This window comes from Natator depressus, chromosome 10, assembly GCF_965152275.1.
Source record: "Natator depressus isolate rNatDep1 chromosome 10, rNatDep2.hap1, whole genome shotgun sequence".
NCBI lineage: Eukaryota > Metazoa > Chordata > Testudines > Cheloniidae > Natator > Natator depressus.
Window position 1 is genome coordinate 49,723,999 of NC_134243.1, and position 18,984 is coordinate 49,742,982.

Sequence of the window (18,984 nt, forward strand, 5' to 3'; positions counted from 1 at the left end):
TTTATTTACTGGCCGTTATACTCCCCTCTTGCTTTTTTCATATTAGCACATTATGTTTCTTCTTTTCACATGCTTTTGCTCTTGCTCTGGTTCTTTAAACAGCTTTAAAGGGGGAGGGATCCCCATGCTCATGAAAGCTCCACTTTGCAGATCAGATCTGCTGGGTCCTACTGTCTCTCTCTTTCCAGAGAGTTAATATCTCCAAGGCTCAGGTTTGCTTTTATCTCTCATGCCTGTGCAACCCAGACAGCTGCGCCTATCCTCAGCAGTCTCGACTGAAGAACAGTAATTCACATCCTCTTGTTATTGCCATGAGGAATACACACAGGTTCTTTCTCTTTGTAGTGGTTTCTTTTTCTTTTAACGGTGAGTGTCTTTTTGGATAGAGTTTGTAGAACAATTGTGGCATTCAGGGAAGAGGAGGGAGCAATGGGGTTATTGATTTCAAAATGTCTCTAACTTCCAGGGGGATAGTTTACAGTCGTCAGAAAGATGCATGAAATCTGTTATTTTAGTGCTGTTTTGTCTTGTGTGGTATTAATGAAACCAAGATGTAGCAATGGTAACCTGGATTTAACATAACTCAATAAAAGCCAAAGTCAGTAGGAAACTATGATCACGGAATAATATTCCTATAGATGCTGCCTGGATCATCTGTGATAGTGATGGGGATGTGTTTAGAGTGACTGTAAATAGTAAGGAGAGAAGCGTGGCTTCAAATAATGTATCGCACAACTGATTCTACAAGAACAAGGCAAATATTTCCTTATGCTTTCTGATTTGTTTATTTCCCAGAGTCCTTGTTACCTAAATACTTGATTAATAGTATTTAAATATTGTTTAAATTAAGTTTATGTAAATATATGTTAAAGTATTCAATCATATATTAAGACCATTTACTATAGCCTACCCCTATTTTCATATACAGAATTTAGCCAACACAGAGACACAAAAATCAGGCAAGAGTATTAGTTTAGTGGTGGTGGTAGAAATGAAAGTCTGATTCCCAAATGACTAACCTTCCCTTCTGATCATTGTTATTTCTGCACCCAGCATTTTCTTACTTTATTCATAAAATGTAGTTTAAAAAAAATCTGTTTTGAAACATAATATTTGAGGAGTGAGGCCTAGTTTAGATTTAACAAAAAAAGAAATTAAGAAGACAAGCTTTGAGCCCTGTAAATATTTGCTATTGCTTTGCATTAATTTTTTATTGGAAATTAAAACGAACTTTAAAATGAGGCTCCATTAGATGCTACTCTGTATTGGAACAACCGGCATTAATTCTATACCACACTATAATGCAACAGCAATGGATTTTACATAAATAAATAATTTTACATAGAATATTTTGAGAAGTAATAACAATGTCAGTAAATAATGTAAGAGGAGACAATGGAACATTCTTATTTCTCTTCCCTGACAGTAAGAGAGAATCTGGCAAGTTACCATAGTCCATTTAGTCATTTTGCAGGGGGAAGGAAAGAAAAACAAAAGAAGTTACTCTACACATGGAACAACATGCCATTTCTAAATATGATTCAACATTTGTTAAAAGGTCTCAAAAGTCAGGAAAACAAAGGAAATGTGATTTATGTTTAGTTTTGCAGTTTAGAAGGTGTTCACAGGGCACTCAACTGTAGCTGCCAACTTTACTCCTTACTTCATTCTGTGGAAATCGATCCAACATGTTTGTTGTGATGTTCTCAAAGTGACCAGCTGTTGAAGGTGGTGAGTAGCTATTTCAATCTCATTTTACATTATTAAATGCTAGATCATGTAAAAGAGAAACTTTACACTGATGCTTTAATAAAACATACGATTTTGTTTCTTTTAGTATGAAATGCAAAATATCGTGGAAGGAATTTGTCGTAGCAAATGAGCTGTGGAAAAAAACCTTGCCGCTGAAAGGTATATTGTAAGTTACATACCAGTTTGGATTTTCTTTCATTGTACTGTAGCGTGTCCACTGCTGTTATGACAATTTGCACCAGCTGAGGATCTGGCCCTAACTGTTTTTCCCATTTCTGTTTTCAATATGTGAAAAAAATATGTACACCTCCTAATTAGAGCTGCTTGATTATTCTTGTTACAATCGTTTGTCCAAAAGCATCTGTCTACTCAAATGCAACATTTTTGTTGGTTACTGCCATTTGGAAAACATTTTGTCAAGGAAAGAAGCACTTAAAAAAAGAAAAAGTTTGAAATACATTGCCACTGACATTGTGAAATATATAGGACCTTGTCCACTTGGCTATTTTGCTTTCATTAGGTGCCATCCAATTAATATGTAGTTTGGCAAACAGAAAGTAGATTATAAAACCGGCTCAGGAACAAAAATAATTTTTAGACACTACTTGCAGGCATAGTTTCATCCTGGAATCTTTAAGTCAAGGCGCTGGTGACATCTAGTGGCATCCTATCTGTGCATCTGAATGATGATTTGTCATTTAAAGCTAGACATGAATGGATAATTCATAAGAATCATTTATTCAAAGAGTTCCTTCTCATTACCTTGCTTGTGACTTGCCCAAGAGCAGCTGATAGTTTCTTAAATGTACTCATTGTTTGAAAATATTTGCATAAGACTTTCCCAAAATAATTCTTAGTCTGTAACTCATTTGTGAACAATTCATTGCAAATATTTGATATTCCAAACATGAGCTGTTCTGATTGGACTCAAGTCCCATGGGATGTTTTGGTTTCCTACTTGGATGCAGATAAGGTTTAGAATCAGATTTCCAATGGAGAATACTCATGAACACAAATTCAAAATTCACCTTCTGCAAATATTCTGCAGTATTCATTTACCATTGGCCATTCAAGCAGATATCGCAGGGAGTAAACTCATTTGCTGGAATAATCTCAGACAGGGGTGTGAACACTAATATAGAGAATTAACAAAGATATATGCACTGAAATTTGTTAGCAGGGGTCACTCAGCTCCATTTAATTCATACCAAACTGCACTCCATTTCTATCTGGCTTTCTTATACAAAGAAGCTAGAGCACTAGGTTTGTTGCTGAGACTATTTATACATTGAAGTTACCTCACTGATTTTAAAACATCTTTGTGTTTAAAGAGAGATGCTCTTTTCAACTACCTCAAGACATCACCTCTAATAAACACACAATTAAAATTAATCACTCTGGGGCTGTAGTATTTCTCACTTTCTTCACTATATAGATATTTTTACTCTATATTAATGAGAAGATAGAATAGAAAAGAAAAGAAAGCAAGCCCAGAGTTCAGCATGGATCAGCACAATTCTATCTTGTTAGGCCTTTGATGAGACAGATTTGGATTTAGAAATGCCACAGCTAGTATGAATATGATATTAAAATCTCATATGGTACTATGTTTTTTGACTGAAAACAAAACAAAAACAGCCACCCAGAAGCATTGGCCTGCAAAACTTTTCAAATAATTTGGAACATTTTTGTGGAGTCTGTTCTGATGTGCAGAGCTACAGTTATCTTATTTTTTTCTGGTGATTCATCACATAAGAACAATTCTTAAGTAGATCGCTCACATGGGAGAAAGAAAACACAGGTTTCAAGATATTCTAACTGAAGATTGTCTAAAACCAATGCTCACAGAAAGGCTTGTGAGAAGGGTGGGATCAGAAGTGTTAAAGCTGAATACCGATTTCAAATGTGGACATTACAATTCTCTTTCTGGAGCATACGAGGAAATAACAAAAGTTGCAACATGAAACATCCACTTTATACAGTATTCTGGTGCAATCCTGCACTACTGTAGTCAATGGGAAAAGGGCATCTGGCACAAAGAGACAGCCTCCACTGTAACATATTAGAGTTGCTTGGATTCATAGGAAATAGAACAGCCTCAATATAATCTAGCCATGCTGCCCTGCTGCTTCTGGTGGACCAAAAGCCCATAGTCTTTATGGCTGATGCAGATACACACTGTTAGTATCAGTACGTTAGTGTATTTCAGGAATAGAGCCCTGGGTTCAAGCCATGACTGCTCAAAATAAATGTGGCAGTCTTCTCCTACCATGTATCCACCATACAATTATAACATTCAAAAACCAGTCGGAGAACACTTCAATCTCTCTGGTCACTCGATTAGAGACCTAAAACTGACAATTCTTCAACAAAAAAACTTCAGAAACAGACTCCAACAAGAGACTGCTGAGTTGGAATTAATTTGCAAACTGGATACAATTAATTTAGGCTTGAATAGAGACTGGGAGTGGATGCGTCATTACACAAAGTAAAACTATTTCCCCATGTTTATTCCCCCTCTCTCCCAACTGTTCCTCAGATGTTCTTGTCAACTGCTGGAAATGGCCCACCTTGATTATCACTACAAAAGGTTTTCTTCCCCCCCCCCCGCCCCCTGCTCTCCTGCTCGTATTAGCTCATCTTAAGTGATCACTCTCCTTACAGCGTGTATGGTAACACCCATTATTTCATGTTCTCTGTGTATATAAATCTCCCCACTGTATTTTCCACTGAATGCATCCGATGAAGTGAGCTGTAGCTCACGAAAGCTTATGCTCAAATAAATTGGTTAGTCTCTAAGGTGCCACAAGTCCTCCTTTTCTTTTTGTGAATACAGACTAACAGGGCTGCTACTCTGAAACCATACAGTTGACAGTCTTTGCTCAAGAGAGTCCCTGAACAGAGGCAGCACCGGTGCTGTAGGTCATGATTGAGATGCTGATTCAGCAAAACACTCAAACACATGCTTAGTTTAAATAAGCGCTTAAATCCCACTGATTTATTTGACCTGAATTTCACCAACTTCATAGAATATAAAAAATGAAAAGCTAGCTAAGTGCTTTGTGACTCTCAAATGAGTCTCAGGATGGAAAGATCTGAATGGTGTCACTGAAAGACACAGTTGGTTTTCTGTCTCATTACAAAACCTCACTGAGTGGGAATTCTAGGCATAAGGTAGTGGAGTATGCTATGTTCTTTGGGTTAGATCCTCAGCTTCTCCAGAGAAAAGGATGAGGAAAGTGGGCAAGGGGGCTTAAAGCCACCTTTGTGCTTACCAATTGCTGGGGCTGCCAGGGACCAGTCTGGCCCTGGTGTACCTTAGAGCAGTCTAAATTACACTGGTTGGGGATCACTGGAGAATCGGCACTCTAGCCACATATTCTAAGTCCAGCCCCATACACCAGCTGGCAGTCTGGGAGGGGGGCTGATGCAAAGGCAGTTACACCAGCTCTACACCAACTGAGGTGTACTCCTCTATTTCAGAGAAATTTCAGCTGCCAGTTTAGTGCAACTTTACAGCTCTGTTATAGTGCCAGAGAAGCTCAGGGGCCTTACTGAAGGGCAGAATCTGGCCTTTCGTGTCCATAACATATTAGAAAAAACACCAAAGACAACATTTGCATAACAGAAAAATTACCCTGAAAGCATCCCAGCAGTGAAATTAATCACAGTACAAAAAACTTGGTGGAATTTTTCACTGCAGGACTTTGTGAATATCAGCAGCTAGGAACAGGCAGCTATTAATAATGAGGAAAAGAGGCAAACTGAACAAACTTTTTGACATTCAAAAGAAGAAAATGATACTTTTCTATACAGTTCCCAGGCTGGAGCATGAGCTAGGGGTTAGAGTTGACATGGGGAGGAGTGGGTAGAAGGAGTGTCAAGGATCCTGCACCTATTTCCAGATAGTATGTTGGCTTTTGTTCTGTTACGGACTCAGTCTTTGACCTTGAGTGTGTCATTTCAGTGCAATTCTCACTGAAATCAATAGGAGTTTCAGTCAACTGAAACATGCTGTAGAAAGGCTAGGTATGATCATCATCATCATTAACTTTATTATTCTGTGTCTACCCAGAGAGCAGTCAATTGCCAGAATATGTAACTCAGCCCTAGGGAAGAGAAACACCAGTGGTACCGGCCCATCACTTCCACAAGAAGAAAGGAGAGAACTGTGATTTGTTGCCAAAGAGGTGATGTTATATGTAATAGTTCATTAATAGTAATCAACAACAAAAAAACAGCTTTACTATTGCATCTGAGCTCTTTAAGAACAGCAGTGGAACATCAACACTCTTCTGGATGAGAACAAGTCACACCCTTTCCCTACCCACTTGAAGCTGTCCCAGCATGCACTGGAGTAACGGATGAAAGGGCAGCATGCTAACAATTTTGACGTATGTTTTCAATTTTCCATTTTGGCGAAATAGTATAGGGCTTGCATTTGTTACTCTTGCTGCTGTGACTGAGAGTAAAGAGACAGACACAGGAATGAACTGCTAGCTCAGCTTTTTACCATCTGCATTAGATAACGAGGTCTCGCGAAACATTTTGAATGACTGTTACACTTATCCTATGCATTTCTGTAGAAATGGATACCATGACATACAGAGCAATAACTCAACAGTAAATAAAAATCTTTTCCCACCTGGCTGCTACTTGTCTGGAAGTTCTTGACCTGAGCAATTCAGTCTGAATTATTTTGATCACATTTGGTAACTGATCACATGGTTGTCTCTTGTTATGATAGTATTTTCAGAGCTGGAGAGCTACAGAACACACACTGAGTGGTCATTGCAACAGACATCTCAAAGTGGCACTTCTAGCTCATAAAGTAAGCAAGATGTTAAATGTCAAGCAGAGCTTTTTCTAAAGGGCAGGGGAAATCTTCACTTTTTTTCAATGATCTTTAAGATCCTATACAGTATATAGCATCTGTCTTGAATTCAAATCTAAGCTGGCTCTCCTATCCAAATGGACATGTTCAAAAGTGTGCTTACATGGCATTCCTAGTTCAGGCATACTGTGAGCCGAATATAAAGATTAATAAAATGTGCACATTGTCAACACACTGCATATGGATACTCAAGTTGGCTCTTGAATGCCCCATCACCCGATTGTAGTGACTACCATGTCAAATCGATGGCCCATATGTGAGCCCTAACTTACATACCCACATGTCCCATGAGCCAAACTGTCCTCTCACTTACTAAGGTACATCTTCAATGGGGTAGCAATGATGTAAATGTGAAGATAATTTGGCATCTTGTCTTTTATAGCTATTACACCTTAAAATTACCAGAGGCTACACAAATCACCAAAAGGAGGTATAATTTCTTTTTCTTAGGGCTCTGTGAAAAAAAATCCTACTTGATGAAGAAACCAACTTTTCCCTGGATTTTTAGAGTGAAAAATATAGTGCCTGTATGAAACACCTTGTTGCTGTCAACACCATTGACTGTTGGGAATTCCAATGCTTGAGACTGCAATGTCATCTTAGGCAGTCCACTGGCTGAAAAGACATCACACACCACTCTACCAACCCCATCTGGGTGTCAGTGACCCACCAGACTGGCAAACTAGGATCTGAGGCATGGAAAGAACACTGTCCTAGAAGATTCATGGCTTACCAGAGATTTTTCCTCTTTGGGTCAATGCCAATCAGGTTGGATCTGAATAATTTTTTTTTTACTGGCAAAAAGAATGTTGTGAGCAGAGGATGTTGATATTTCTGCAATTTTTGCGTTTGTAAAATTTCACAAATCTCTCTCTTTTCACAGTGGAAAATATGCAAAGTGAATACTTTGCATTTTGCTTAGCTTCGTCTTTTCAGACACAGGCACTGATCACTGCTTGTTGTATATCTCATCTTCTCCCATGGAAATGTCAGTAAAGTAATTAAAGGTGTGAGGCTAAGCTCGTGAGTGTGCACCATGGACATATTTGCAGAGAGAGATGGTATACATTTCTGTCATGCATTGTGTAAATTTGCTACGCTATCAATGCCTTGCTAGATGCTGGTTCTTAAGGGAATGAGCAATGCTAATATTCACCTCAACCTCTCCAGAAAGGTTTAACAGATCCTGCTCTGAGATGTGAAAGTGTTTGGGTGATTATATCCTACATTTTCCTCATTTAAATCAGAAGCAAAAATACTGAGAGGCTCTTCTTGTAGCATTTCTAACCTGGGTATAATCCAAAAGTACCACGATTCTCAAGAGAAAGCCTGTTCTCAAGAGATTTTAGCCCAATTCTAGGTCAAATTAAGCAACTCTTCAGATATAAGCAACTCAACCACTTGGAGGATTATTGGATACAAGCTTTCTGATGACTGTTCCTCTTTGAGTCTTACTGACATGCTACAGTGTATTGAACATGCTACCCTAATGTATTATAAATGTGAAACATTTGTAATGCTTAATGGCTTTTACTGCACATAACTGCTTTGCAATGACTTAGGGTATGTCTACACTACGGAATAAGGTCGAATTTATAGAAGTCGGTTTTTTAGAAATCGGTTTTATATATTCGAGTGTGTGTGTCCCCACAGAAGTGCATTAAGTGCATTAACTCGGCGGAGTGCTTCCACAGTACCGAGGCTAGAGTCGACTTCCGGAGCGTTGCACTGTGGGTAGCTATCCCACAGTTCCCGCAGTCTCTGCTGCCCATTGGAATTCTGGGTTGAGATCCCAATGCCTGATGGGGCTGAAACATTGTCGCGGGTGGTTCTGGGTACATATCGTCAGTCCCCCCCTTCCTTCCCTCCCTCCGTGAAAGCAAGGGCAGACAATTGTTTCGCGCCTTTTTTCCTGAGTTACCTGTGCGGACGCCATACCACCGCAAGCATGGAGCCCGCTCAGGTAACCGTCACCGTATGTCTCCTGGGTGCTGGCAGACGCGGTACGGCATTGCTACACAGTAGCAGCAACCCATTGCCTTCTGGCAGCAGACGGTACAGTACGACTGGTAGCCGTCCTCGTCATGTCCGAGGTGTTCCTGGTCGCCTGTGTGAGGTCGATCAGGAGCGCCTGGGCAGACATGGGCGCAGGGACTAAATTTTTAGTGACTTGACCAGGTCATTTTTTTTAGTCCGGCAGTCAGTCCTATTGAACCGTCTTATGGTGAGCAGGCAGGCAATATGGATTGCTAGCAGTCCTATTGCACCGTCTTCTGCTGAGCAGCCATGAGATGTGGATGGCATGCAGTCCTTCTGCACCGTCTGCTGCTAGCCAAAGATGTAAAAGATAGATGGAGTGGATCAAAACAAGAAATAGACCAGATTTGTTTTGTACTCATTTGCCTTCTCCCCTGTCTAGGGGACTCATTCCTCTAGGTCACACTGCAGTCACGCACAGAGAAGGTGCAGCGAGGTAGATCTAGCCATGTATCAATCAGAGGCCAGGCTAACCTCCTTGTTCCAATAAGAACAATAACTTAGGTGCACCATTTCTTATTGGAACCCTCCGTGAAGTCAACCCTGTAAGCCGTGTCCTCAGTCGCCCCTCCCTGCGTCAGAGCAACGGCAAACAATCGTGCATCTGAGTTGAGAGTGCTGTCCAGAGCAGCCCAATGGAGCACTCTGATTGGGCTAAAACATTGTCGCGGGTGGTTCTGGGTACATGTTGTCCGGCCCCCGTTCCCTCCCTCCCTCTGTGAAGGCAAGGGAAGACAATCGTTTCGCGCCTTTTTTCCTGAGTTACCTGTGCGGACGCCATACCACCGCAAGCATGGAGCCCGCTCAGGTAACCGTCACCGTATGTCTCCTGGATGCTGGCAGACGCGGTACGGCATTGCTACACAGTAGCAGCAACCCATTGCCTTCTGGCAGCAGACGGTGCAGTATGACTGGTACCCGTCCTCGTCATGTCCGAGGTGCTCCTGGCCACGTCGGCTGGGAGCGCCTGGGCAGACATGGGCGCAGGGACTAAATTTTTGGTGACTTGACCAGGTCATTCTCTTTAGTCCTGCAGTCAGTCGTATTGAACCGTCTAATGGTGAGCAGGCAGGCAATACGGATTGCTAGCAGTCGTATTGTACCATCTTCTGCCGGGCAGGCAAGAGATGACGATGGCTAGCAATCGTATTGTACCATCTTCTGCCGGGCAGGCAAGAGATGACGATGGCTAGCAATCGTACTGTGCCATCTTCTGCCAGGCAGGCAAGAGATGAGGATGGCTAGCAGTCGTACTGTACCATCTTCTGCCGAGCAGCCATGAGATGTGGATGGCTTGCAGTCCTTCTGCACCGTCTGCTGCCAGCCAAAGATGTAAAAGATAGATGGAGTGGATCAAAACAAGAAATAGACCAGATTTGTTTTGTACTCATTTGCCTCCTCCCCTGTCTAGGGGACTCATTCCTCTAAGTCACACTGCAGTCACTCACAGAGAAGGTGCTGCGAGGTAGATCTAGCCATGTATCAATCAGAGGCCAGGCTAACCTCCTTGTTCCAATAAGAACAATAACTTAGGTGCACCATTTCTTATTGGAACCCTCCGTGAAGTCCTGCCTGAACTACTCCTTGATGTAAAGCCACCGCCTTTGTGGATTTTAGCCTCCTGAAGCCAACCCTGTAAGCCGTGTCGTCAGTCGCCCCTCCCTCCGTCAGAGCAATGGCAGACAATCATTCCGCGCCTTTTTTCTGTGCGGACACCATACCAAGGCAAGCATGGAGGCCGCTCAGCTCACTTTGGCAATTAGGAGCACATTGAACACCACACGCATTATCCAGCAGTATATGCAGCACCAGAACCTGGCAAAGCGCTACCGGGCGAGGAAGCGACGTCAGCGCGGTCACGTGAGTGATCAGGACATGGACACAGATTTCTCTGAAAGCATGGGCCCTGCCAATGCATGCATAATGGTGCTAATGGGGCAGGTTCATGCTGTGGAACGCCGATTCTGGGCTCGGGAAACAAGTACAGACTGGTGGGACCGCATAGTGTTGCAGGTCTGGGACGATTCCCAGTGGCTGCGAAACTTTCGCATGCGTAAGGGCACTTTCATGGAACTTTGTGACTTGCTTTCCCCTGCCCTGAAGCACATGAATACCAAGATGAGAGCAGCCCTCACAGTTGAGAAGCGAGTGGCGATAGCCCTGTGGAAGCTTGCAACGCCAGACAGCTACCGGTCAGTTGGGAATCAATTTGGAGTGGGCAAATCTACTGTGGGGGCTGCTGTGATGCAAGTAGCCCATGCAATCAAAGATCTGCTGATATCAAGGGTAGTGACCTTGGGAAATGTGCAGGTCATAGTGGATGGCTTTGCTGCAATGGGATTCCCTAACTGTGGTGGGGCCATAGACGGAACCCATATCCCTATCTTGGCACCGGAGCACCAAGCCGGCGAGTACATAAACCGCAAGGGGTACTTTTCAATAGTGCTGCAAGCTCTGGTGGATCACAAGGGATGTTTCACCAACATCAACGTGGGATGGCCGGGAAAGGTACATGACGCTCGCATCTTCAGGAACTCTGGTCTGTTTCAAAAGCTTCAAGAAGGGACTTTATTCCCAGACCAGAAAATAACTGTTGGTGATGTTGAAATGCCTATATGTATCCTTGGGGACCCAGCCTACCCCTTAATGCCATGGCTCATGAAGCCGTACACAGGCAGCCTGGACAGCAGTCAGGAGCTGTTCAACTACAGGCTGAGCAAGTGCAGAATGGTGGTAGAATGTGCATTTGGACGTTTAAAGGCGCGCTGGCGCAGTTTACTGACTCGCTTAGACCTCAGCGAAACCAATATTCCCACTGTTATTACTGCTTGCTGTGTGCTCCACAATATCTGTGAGAGTAAGGGGGAGACGTTTATGGCGGGGTGGGAGGTTGAGGCAAATCGCCTGGCTGCTGGTTACGCGCAGCCAGACACCAGGGCGGTTAGAAGAGCACAGGAGGGTGCGGTACGCATCAGAGAGGCTTTGAAAACCAGTTTCATGACTGGCCAGGCTACGGTGTGAAAGTTCTGTTTGTTTCTCCTTGATGAAACCCCCCGCCCCTTGGTTCACTCTACTTCCTTGTAAGCTAACCACCGTCCCCTCCTCCCTTTGATCACCTCTTGCAGAGGCAATAAAGTCATTGTTGCTTCACATTCATGCATTCTTTATTCATTCATCACACAAATAGGGGGATGACTACCAAGGTAGCCCAGGAGGGGTGGTGGAGGAGGGAAGGAAAATGCCACACAGCACTTTAAAAGTTTACAACTTTAAAATTTATTGAATGACAGCCTTCTTTTTTTTGGGCAATCCTCTGTGGTGGAGTGGCTGGTTGGCCGGTGGACACCCCACCGCGTTCTTGGGCGTCTGGGTGTGGAGGCTATGGAACTTGGGGAGGAGGGCGGTTGGTTACACAGGGGCTGTAGTGGCAGTCTGTGCTCCAGCTGCCTTTGCTGCAGCTCAACCATACACTGGAGCATACTGGTTTGGTCCTCCAGCAGCCTCAGCATTAAATCCTGCCTCCTCTCATCACGCTGTCGCCACATTCGAGCTTCAGCCCTCTCTTCAGCCCGCCACTTACTCTCTTCAGCCCGCCACTTACTCTCTTCAGCCCGCCACCTCTCCTCCTGGTCATTTTGTGCTTTCCTGCAGTCTGACATTATTTGCCTCCACGCATTCGTCAGTGCTCTGTCAGTGTGGGAGGACAGCATGAGCTCGGAGAACATTTCATCTCGAGTGCGTTTTTTTTTCTTTCTAATCTTCACTAGCCTCTGGGAAGGAGAAGATCCTGTGATCATTGAAACACATGCAGCTGGTGGAGAAAAGAAAAGGGACAGCGGTATTTAAAAAGACACATTTTATAAAACACTGGCTACACTCTTTCAGGGTAAACCTTGCTGTTAACATTACATACATAGCACATGTGCTTTCGTTACAAGGTCGCATTTTGCCTCCCCCCACCGCGTGGCTACCCCCTCAACCCTCCCCCCTCCCTGTGGCTAACAGCGGGGAACATTTCTGTTCAGCCGCAGGCAAACAGCCCAGCAGGAATGGGCTCCTCTGAGTGTCCCCTGAAGAAAAGCACCCTATTTCAACCAGGTGACCATGGATTATATCTCACTCTCCTGAGGATAACACACGAACGGATGTTGCTTGAACGCCAGCAAACATACACTGCAATGCTTTGTTGTACAATGATTCCCGAGTACGTGTTACTGGCCTGGAGTGGTAAAGTGTCCTACCATGAAGGACGCAATAAGTCTGCCCTCCCCAGAAACCTTTTGCAAAGGCTTTGGGAGTATATCCAGGAGAGCCGCGAATGCCAGGGCAAAGTAATCCTTTCACATGCTTGCTTTTAAACCATGTATAGTATTTTAAAAGGTACACTCACCGGAGGTCCCTTCTCCGCCTGCTGGGTCCAGGAGGCAGCCTTGGGTGGGTTCAGGGGGTACTGGCTCCAGGTCCAGGGTGAGAAACAGTTCCTGGCTGTCGGGAAAACCGGTTTCTCCGCTTGCTTGCTGTGAGCTATCTACAACCTCGTCATCATCATCATCTTCTTCGTCCCCAAAACCTGCTTCCGTATTGCCTCCATCTCCATTGAAGGAGTCAAACAACATGGCTGGGGTAGGGGTGGCTGAACCCCCTAAAATGGCATGCAGCTCATCATAGAAGCGGCATGTTTGGGGCTCTGACCCGGAGCGGCCGTTCGCCTCTCTGGTTTTCTGGTAGGCTTGCCTCAGCTCCTTCAGTTTCACGCGGCACTGCTTCGGGTCCCTGTTATGGCCTCTGTCCTTCATGCCCTGGGAGATCTTGACAAAGGTTTTGGCATTTCGAAAACTGGAACGGAGTTCTGATAGCACGGATTCCTCTCCCCATACAGCGATCAGATCCCGTACCTCCCGTTCGGTCCATGCTGGAGCTCTTTTGCGATTCTGAGACTCCATCATGGTCACCTCTGCTGATGAGCTCTGCATGGTCACCTGCAGCTTGCCACGCTGGCCAAACAGGAAATGAGATTCAAAAGTTCGCGGTTCTTTTCCTGTCTACCTGGCCAGTGCATCTGAGTTGAGAGTGCTGTCCAGAGCGGTCAAAATGGAGAACTCTGGGATAGCTCCCGGAGGCCAATACCGTCGAATTGTGTCCACAGTACCCCAAATTCGACCCGGCAAGGCCGATTTAAGCGCTAATCCACTTGGCAGGGGTGGAGTAAGGAAATCGATTTTAAGAGCCCTTTAAGTCGAAATAAAGGGCTTCATCGTGTGGACGGGTGCAGGTTTACATTGATTTAATGCTGCTAAATTCGACCTAAAGTCCTAGTGTAGACCAGGGCTATGTTTTTAGGAATATTGGGAACGTACGTGAAGAGGGTGTAAGGGAGATAAATATTACCCAGGGTCAGATTACCTCCCCCTCTCCCCAGATTTTTTGGGGATAGAGTTACTTGCTTATTTGAAAGAGGAGAAGATATTTAAATTACTGATATTTCTATCCCCTGGACCAGAATGTCTTCTCATTCACACCAGTATAAATCAGAAAGTAACTCCATTTACGTCAGTCAGTGGAGTCACACCAGTTCAACAGAGTTACTCTACATTTACAATTTTAACTAGGAAAATAATCTAGCCCTTATATAAATTTCCTGCTTCCTGTGGAGGATTTGTATCCCTATGAGAAGTTGCTGGGGTCTCTAACAGCAACAGTGTTGATCATTTAGGCCCAAATTCTGCTCAGGGTTATACCACTGAAGTCAATGGAGTTTCTCCAGATTTACACTCATGTAACTCAGAGCAGAATTTGCTTCTTAATCTATTATGTTGTCAACAGTAGTTTGCAGAGGACAACACTGGGAGCTTGGAGAACATAAGCAAGAGCCTAATAACGGATTTCATTATCTCTGGAGTTGTGCCATAGACTACTTCAACTAATAGAAAATGTTCTGGATTACTTGATAACCTGGAATCCCTCAGATGTTATATTTCACAAGTCACTTAAATAATTGGTCACCTAGAATTTAAAGTGTTAATATTATAGCTACTCCATATCTCAGTTTTTGTTTCCAACTGTCAGAAGGCCCAAGTCTAGAATAGTGCTTTTGGTTCTGCTATACTTCATCAAAATAGTCTAGAACCAGAAATATATAGTGCTCTTTAATCATTTGAAAACCTTTCTAAAGTTTATCCCCAGGCTCTTCCCTATAAATAGCGCATGCTTTTCCTACCATACATGTGCCTGGGATTCCTCCTTCATCTTCTAGGACAGTTAAAGGGGAGATTTTCAAGTCACAAATGGGATTGGACATCTGTCTTCTGGGTCTTCAAAAATCTCTTCCTAAAACAAAGAAAAAGGACTTCCAATTTCTATTTCACACCATAACACAGAGAGTACCTATTGCTTTGGTGCTGCACTGATGAAGTTTCCAGTTTTAACATGAAAAGCAAAGGGGTAAATTCTGCCTTGATTTATGTCTTGTCCAACAAAGCTGACTTCAGTAGAGCAGAATTTGTCCCCAAAGGCTTTCATAATAAACCCAGATCCTTCTGTTTCACATTCAGTTAGAATCTTTCAAAAATCTAGAGCTTTTCCTATTTGATTTGGATGAGGATTCTGCGCTGCAATGCTCGCTTCATAATGTAATCTCTTCTTCGTGTTGGGATCCTGTTCTGTGCTGTTTTACAGGAAGCGACGCAGCAGATGCTGAGGAGAAGCTAATGAACCACCTACTGAGCCCTGCCAGGTATAATAAGTTAATTCGCCCTGCTGTCAACTCCTCGCAGTTGGTATCTATAGAACTGCTGGTTTCCCTGGCACAGCTAATCAGTGTGGTAAGTTTGAATAAGATGTGCCTTTTCATTCATTACTCTTTGTACAGAACTTTGAAGAGGTAGCACACTCTGTAGGTGATAGATTGTATTAGCATGACTGTCTCTCTGTTATTATATGGTTTATATCATCGTAAGTGACATGGGAAGATACATATGTTTTATTATCTATTTGTCCATCATGCAATATTCAGAATATGTAAGTATAACCTTTATTCAGGCAAAAGGAGATCTCTTCATTTCTAAACTATACAGTACTGAAAAATACAGAGCCAGATCCTTAGATGACACAATCTGGCATAGTTCCATCAACTTCAATAGAGCCACAGCAATTTACAGCACATGATGATCTTCTCCATAATGTGTATAATGATAAATTATCTTTTGCTGTGTACAGTGAAAAAATGTGGTATGGTCTGAGCACAGAAGTGAGGGCCAGGAACTCCTGTCCAAGAGCTCTGAATCTCTATGGGGTCTAGACCAAATCACTTAGGAAAGGACTTACCTAATCCCTATTTAGGACAGCAATTAGATATATGCTTAACTTTTGCATGAGCTTTAACTTAAATGGAGTTCAAGCACATTCTTAAAATTAAATATGTGCCTATGGTGGTCCTCACTCAGGGGTTGGTTGGTCAGGTAGTGTCACCTAGTGCTCGGGCTAAGGCCTATGTCCTGCAGAGGGGTTGTTGGTAGGGGAGCCCGGGGCCCTCCCACTCCACCGGGCTCCGACCTAAGGCCCTTTGAGGGCTATCAGTGATCTGACAGCGGAGGCTGCTTAAGGCTGCCCTCCCTGGGCCACTTCCTGTCTCCCCCCTGCGATTGTCCCAAGTCACCATCTGGGTTAAGGCAGCATGAAGGCTGCCCATTCACCCCCACAAAGCACCTTCTGGTGGTGGCATGCAGCATGGTATCTCCCTTTCTCAGGTGGCAACTGCCTTCTCCCAGGGTATGGCCCACCTTCCTGGGCCAGCTCAGCCCAAGGGGCTTTCCCCTGCTGGGGTAGTCCAAACAAAAAACCTAAGGGAATTACCAAAGTCCAAAGCTCATATGAGGGGGAGAGTGAAATGCTTTCCTCTCAGGCTGTCTCTGTGGCAGGTCCTCCCTTCCCTCAGGGAGGGACCTTTGGGTAGTTGTCTTAGGGAGAAATTTCTGCCTTCTTTCTGCTCTCTGCTGCAGAGTCTGCTCTCTTCCTTGGTCTGCCCCAAAATAGCTGTTCCCCAGCCTTTTAACTCCTCCTCCAGTTGGAGCATATCCTACAGGTGTGGCAGGGTAGGGCTGCCTAGATCCAAGGTAGGACCTTAACCCCTTGTTGCCCAGGTGGGGTTTATACACAATGCCTAAGAGCTATTCTAGGACTGGATGCTGCACCAATAAAGGCAATGGAGGTTTTGTTATTGACTGCAGTGGGAAAAGCATCTGGCCCATAAATAGGGTTATGTCTTGAACTCTGCCTCAGTCCCCCTAGCTGTAAAATGGGCATAGGAGTGACCTGCCATGGTTTTGTAATGATGAACTAGTGATTAATTATAAAGTACTCTGAAGTTGGAAAGTGACATATATTTCTAATTTTGATATAAGACAGGAAGCAGAAAGACACCGATGGAAGTAATAGGAAGCTGCATGAATGCATGCGTTTGAATATACGGAATTCTTTACCCAACAGATATTCTAATATAAACAAAGGGATTGTAGGTCCGATGTTCCCCTCTGCTAGGAGATTCCATCTGGCGACATTGACGGAGTTCCCTTCCAGAGCGTCCCCATGGTCCTCCCACAAGGAATAAAGAGTGCAGACTCACAGAATAGGGGGAAGCATGGTCTGCAAACCTCACAGAACCCAGGAGCAATAGGGTAAACAGCAAGTGCATTGATTCCAGACCATCATTTGGGTTAGCAAGCTCCTCCAGAGCCACTGCAAGGCCTTCCTCCCACAGGGCAGCAAGAATTGATTAAGCACAGCACTGCCATTTGCTCAGCTCCAACCACTTCTTCTATAGGGACAGATGCTTCCTAAGAGAGTTAATGGTGCTTTTTAGGAGCATTAGCGCCACCTTCAGGGATTTCCTGGCAGAAGTCCTCCAGGATCTTTGCCCTTCCATCTTTAGAGGCCCAGCCATGCCAGGGAGACTTCCATGTGCTCCAACAGAGGGAAGGTATGTGCAGCAAAGCCACTGCCCCTCCCTGTCATCCAGACTGTACCAGAGACACACATGCCCACATCTGCTCACAGGGAGGGGCGCTCCGGACCCATAAAGCTTAGACATACTATATTGCTAATGATATAACTCTAAGTGTGGAAGGAATCCTATCCAAAGGCTCTTCCTTCTCCTTCATGCATTAGGATATCTGTTCTAAATTTGCCAAAGTGCCTACACTTGGTGATATTTAGCCCAGATGCAGACGTCCACCTTCTTGACACAGCCTGCTGTGCTATTGGAGAGGCTCTCAACAACTGCCTCTGAAGCTTATATAAAGACACAAGGCTTTTCACAACTTCTGGAGCAACTTCCCCCCTGCCCACCCCCGCCCCCAATCACTTTGATGTCGCTATTGTCTCATGATCAATCTGGTTCTCTCTTCCACCCAATATATCTGAATGGCCGGGTGCAAATGAAACAAGGCCATACTATGGGTTTGTGTAGGAGTAAAGCAGTGTGTTCTCCTTTTATCAGACACTGTGGTGATGAACAAGGTATAAATGCACAGACAGATAAAATTATCTAGCCTGAACACTTCACAGACATTTATTCCTAGAGCTCAGGATAAGATAAACCACAAATATTTGTGGAGTATCCAGACCTGACCATACAAGCATGTTATCAAATGCAAATCAAATGGCAATCATTTACCTAACAGTCAAAAACACTAGTGCGGACAAACTCTTAGGCAATATCTACACTAGAAAAAGAGGTGTTTTTAACAGCTTAGATAACACGTTAAGATCTTAGGGAAGAGAAGACAAGCTGTAGTTTCCATATGTGTTACCTGGAGAATTCCTAGAGTTTGCCTTGACCACTTCACAAATTAAACTGCATCCTCTACATAAGATCTTAACACATTAGTTAACATATGTTAAAAAAACACCCTTTCCTAGTGTAGACACGGTCTTAGGGTACGGCTACTCAGTAAATTACAGTTCAATTGTATGGTATACCTTCTTTAGCTCTAATTTAACTAGCTCCCATACCAACAGTAGTGAAGACACAGCGATATGAACCCCAGCATAGGCTAACAACCTGAGTATATACCCAGGGTCAGCAGCAGGCATATAGTGAGGTGGTAGCCCATACCACCGAGTCTTCGCTGCCATCATTACCCATGCTATCAAGATTAAATCTAGTTTGGGTATGCCTACCTACCCCACAATTATACCTTAATTTGCACTGTAGACATACCCTATATATAAGCGGGGGAATGGTCCCACTATTGTGGGGAACTTTCCTGGCTTCTGCACTACCCCAGTGAGGTGGGATAGCGAAA

At 43.8% G+C, this 18,984-nt stretch overlaps 2 protein-coding genes across 2 annotated transcripts in view; one reads left to right on the top strand and one right to left on the bottom strand.

The window, feature by feature from the left end:
* The first annotated feature begins 230 nt into the window (after window positions 1-230).
* Window positions 231-18,984, top strand: part of CHRNB4 (cholinergic receptor nicotinic beta 4 subunit) — a 35,348-nt gene continuing 16,594 nt past the window's right edge. The window contains exons 1-2 of the mRNA XM_074964738.1: window positions 231-366; window positions 15,359-15,504. Coding sequence (XP_074820839.1) covers window positions 312-366; window positions 15,359-15,504 — 201 coding nt within the window. The 5' untranslated portion in view covers window positions 231-311. The remainder of the gene's footprint in view (window positions 367-15,358; window positions 15,505-18,984) is intronic.
* LOC141994627 (uncharacterized) lies at window positions 2,808-13,711 on the bottom strand. The gene is made up of 3 exons (XM_074964859.1): window positions 13,074-13,711; window positions 12,264-12,494; window positions 2,808-2,884 (listed from the first exon to the last, which is right to left on the bottom strand). The coding sequence occupies exons 1-3, from the start codon at window positions 13,654-13,656 to the stop codon at window positions 2,808-2,810; spliced, it is 891 nt and encodes a 296-aa protein (XP_074820960.1). The 5' UTR covers window positions 13,657-13,711.

What these genes read in the sequence shown, in the direction of transcription:
- LOC141994627 (XM_074964859.1), bottom strand. Translation starts at nt 13,656, where the DNA reads ATGCAGAGCTCATCAGCAGAGGTGACCATGATGGAGTCTCAGAATCGC. An exon ending in AGGCGGAGAAGGGACCTCCG is followed by an intron (nt 12,495 to 13,073) that starts GTGAGTGTACCT and finishes TTTCTCCACCAG; the next exon opens with CTGCATGTGTTTCAATGATC. An exon ending in TAAGTGGCGGGCTGAAGAGA is followed by an intron (nt 2,885 to 12,263) that starts GTAAGTGGCGGG and finishes TCTCTATATTAG; the next exon opens with TGTTCACACCCCTGTCTGAG.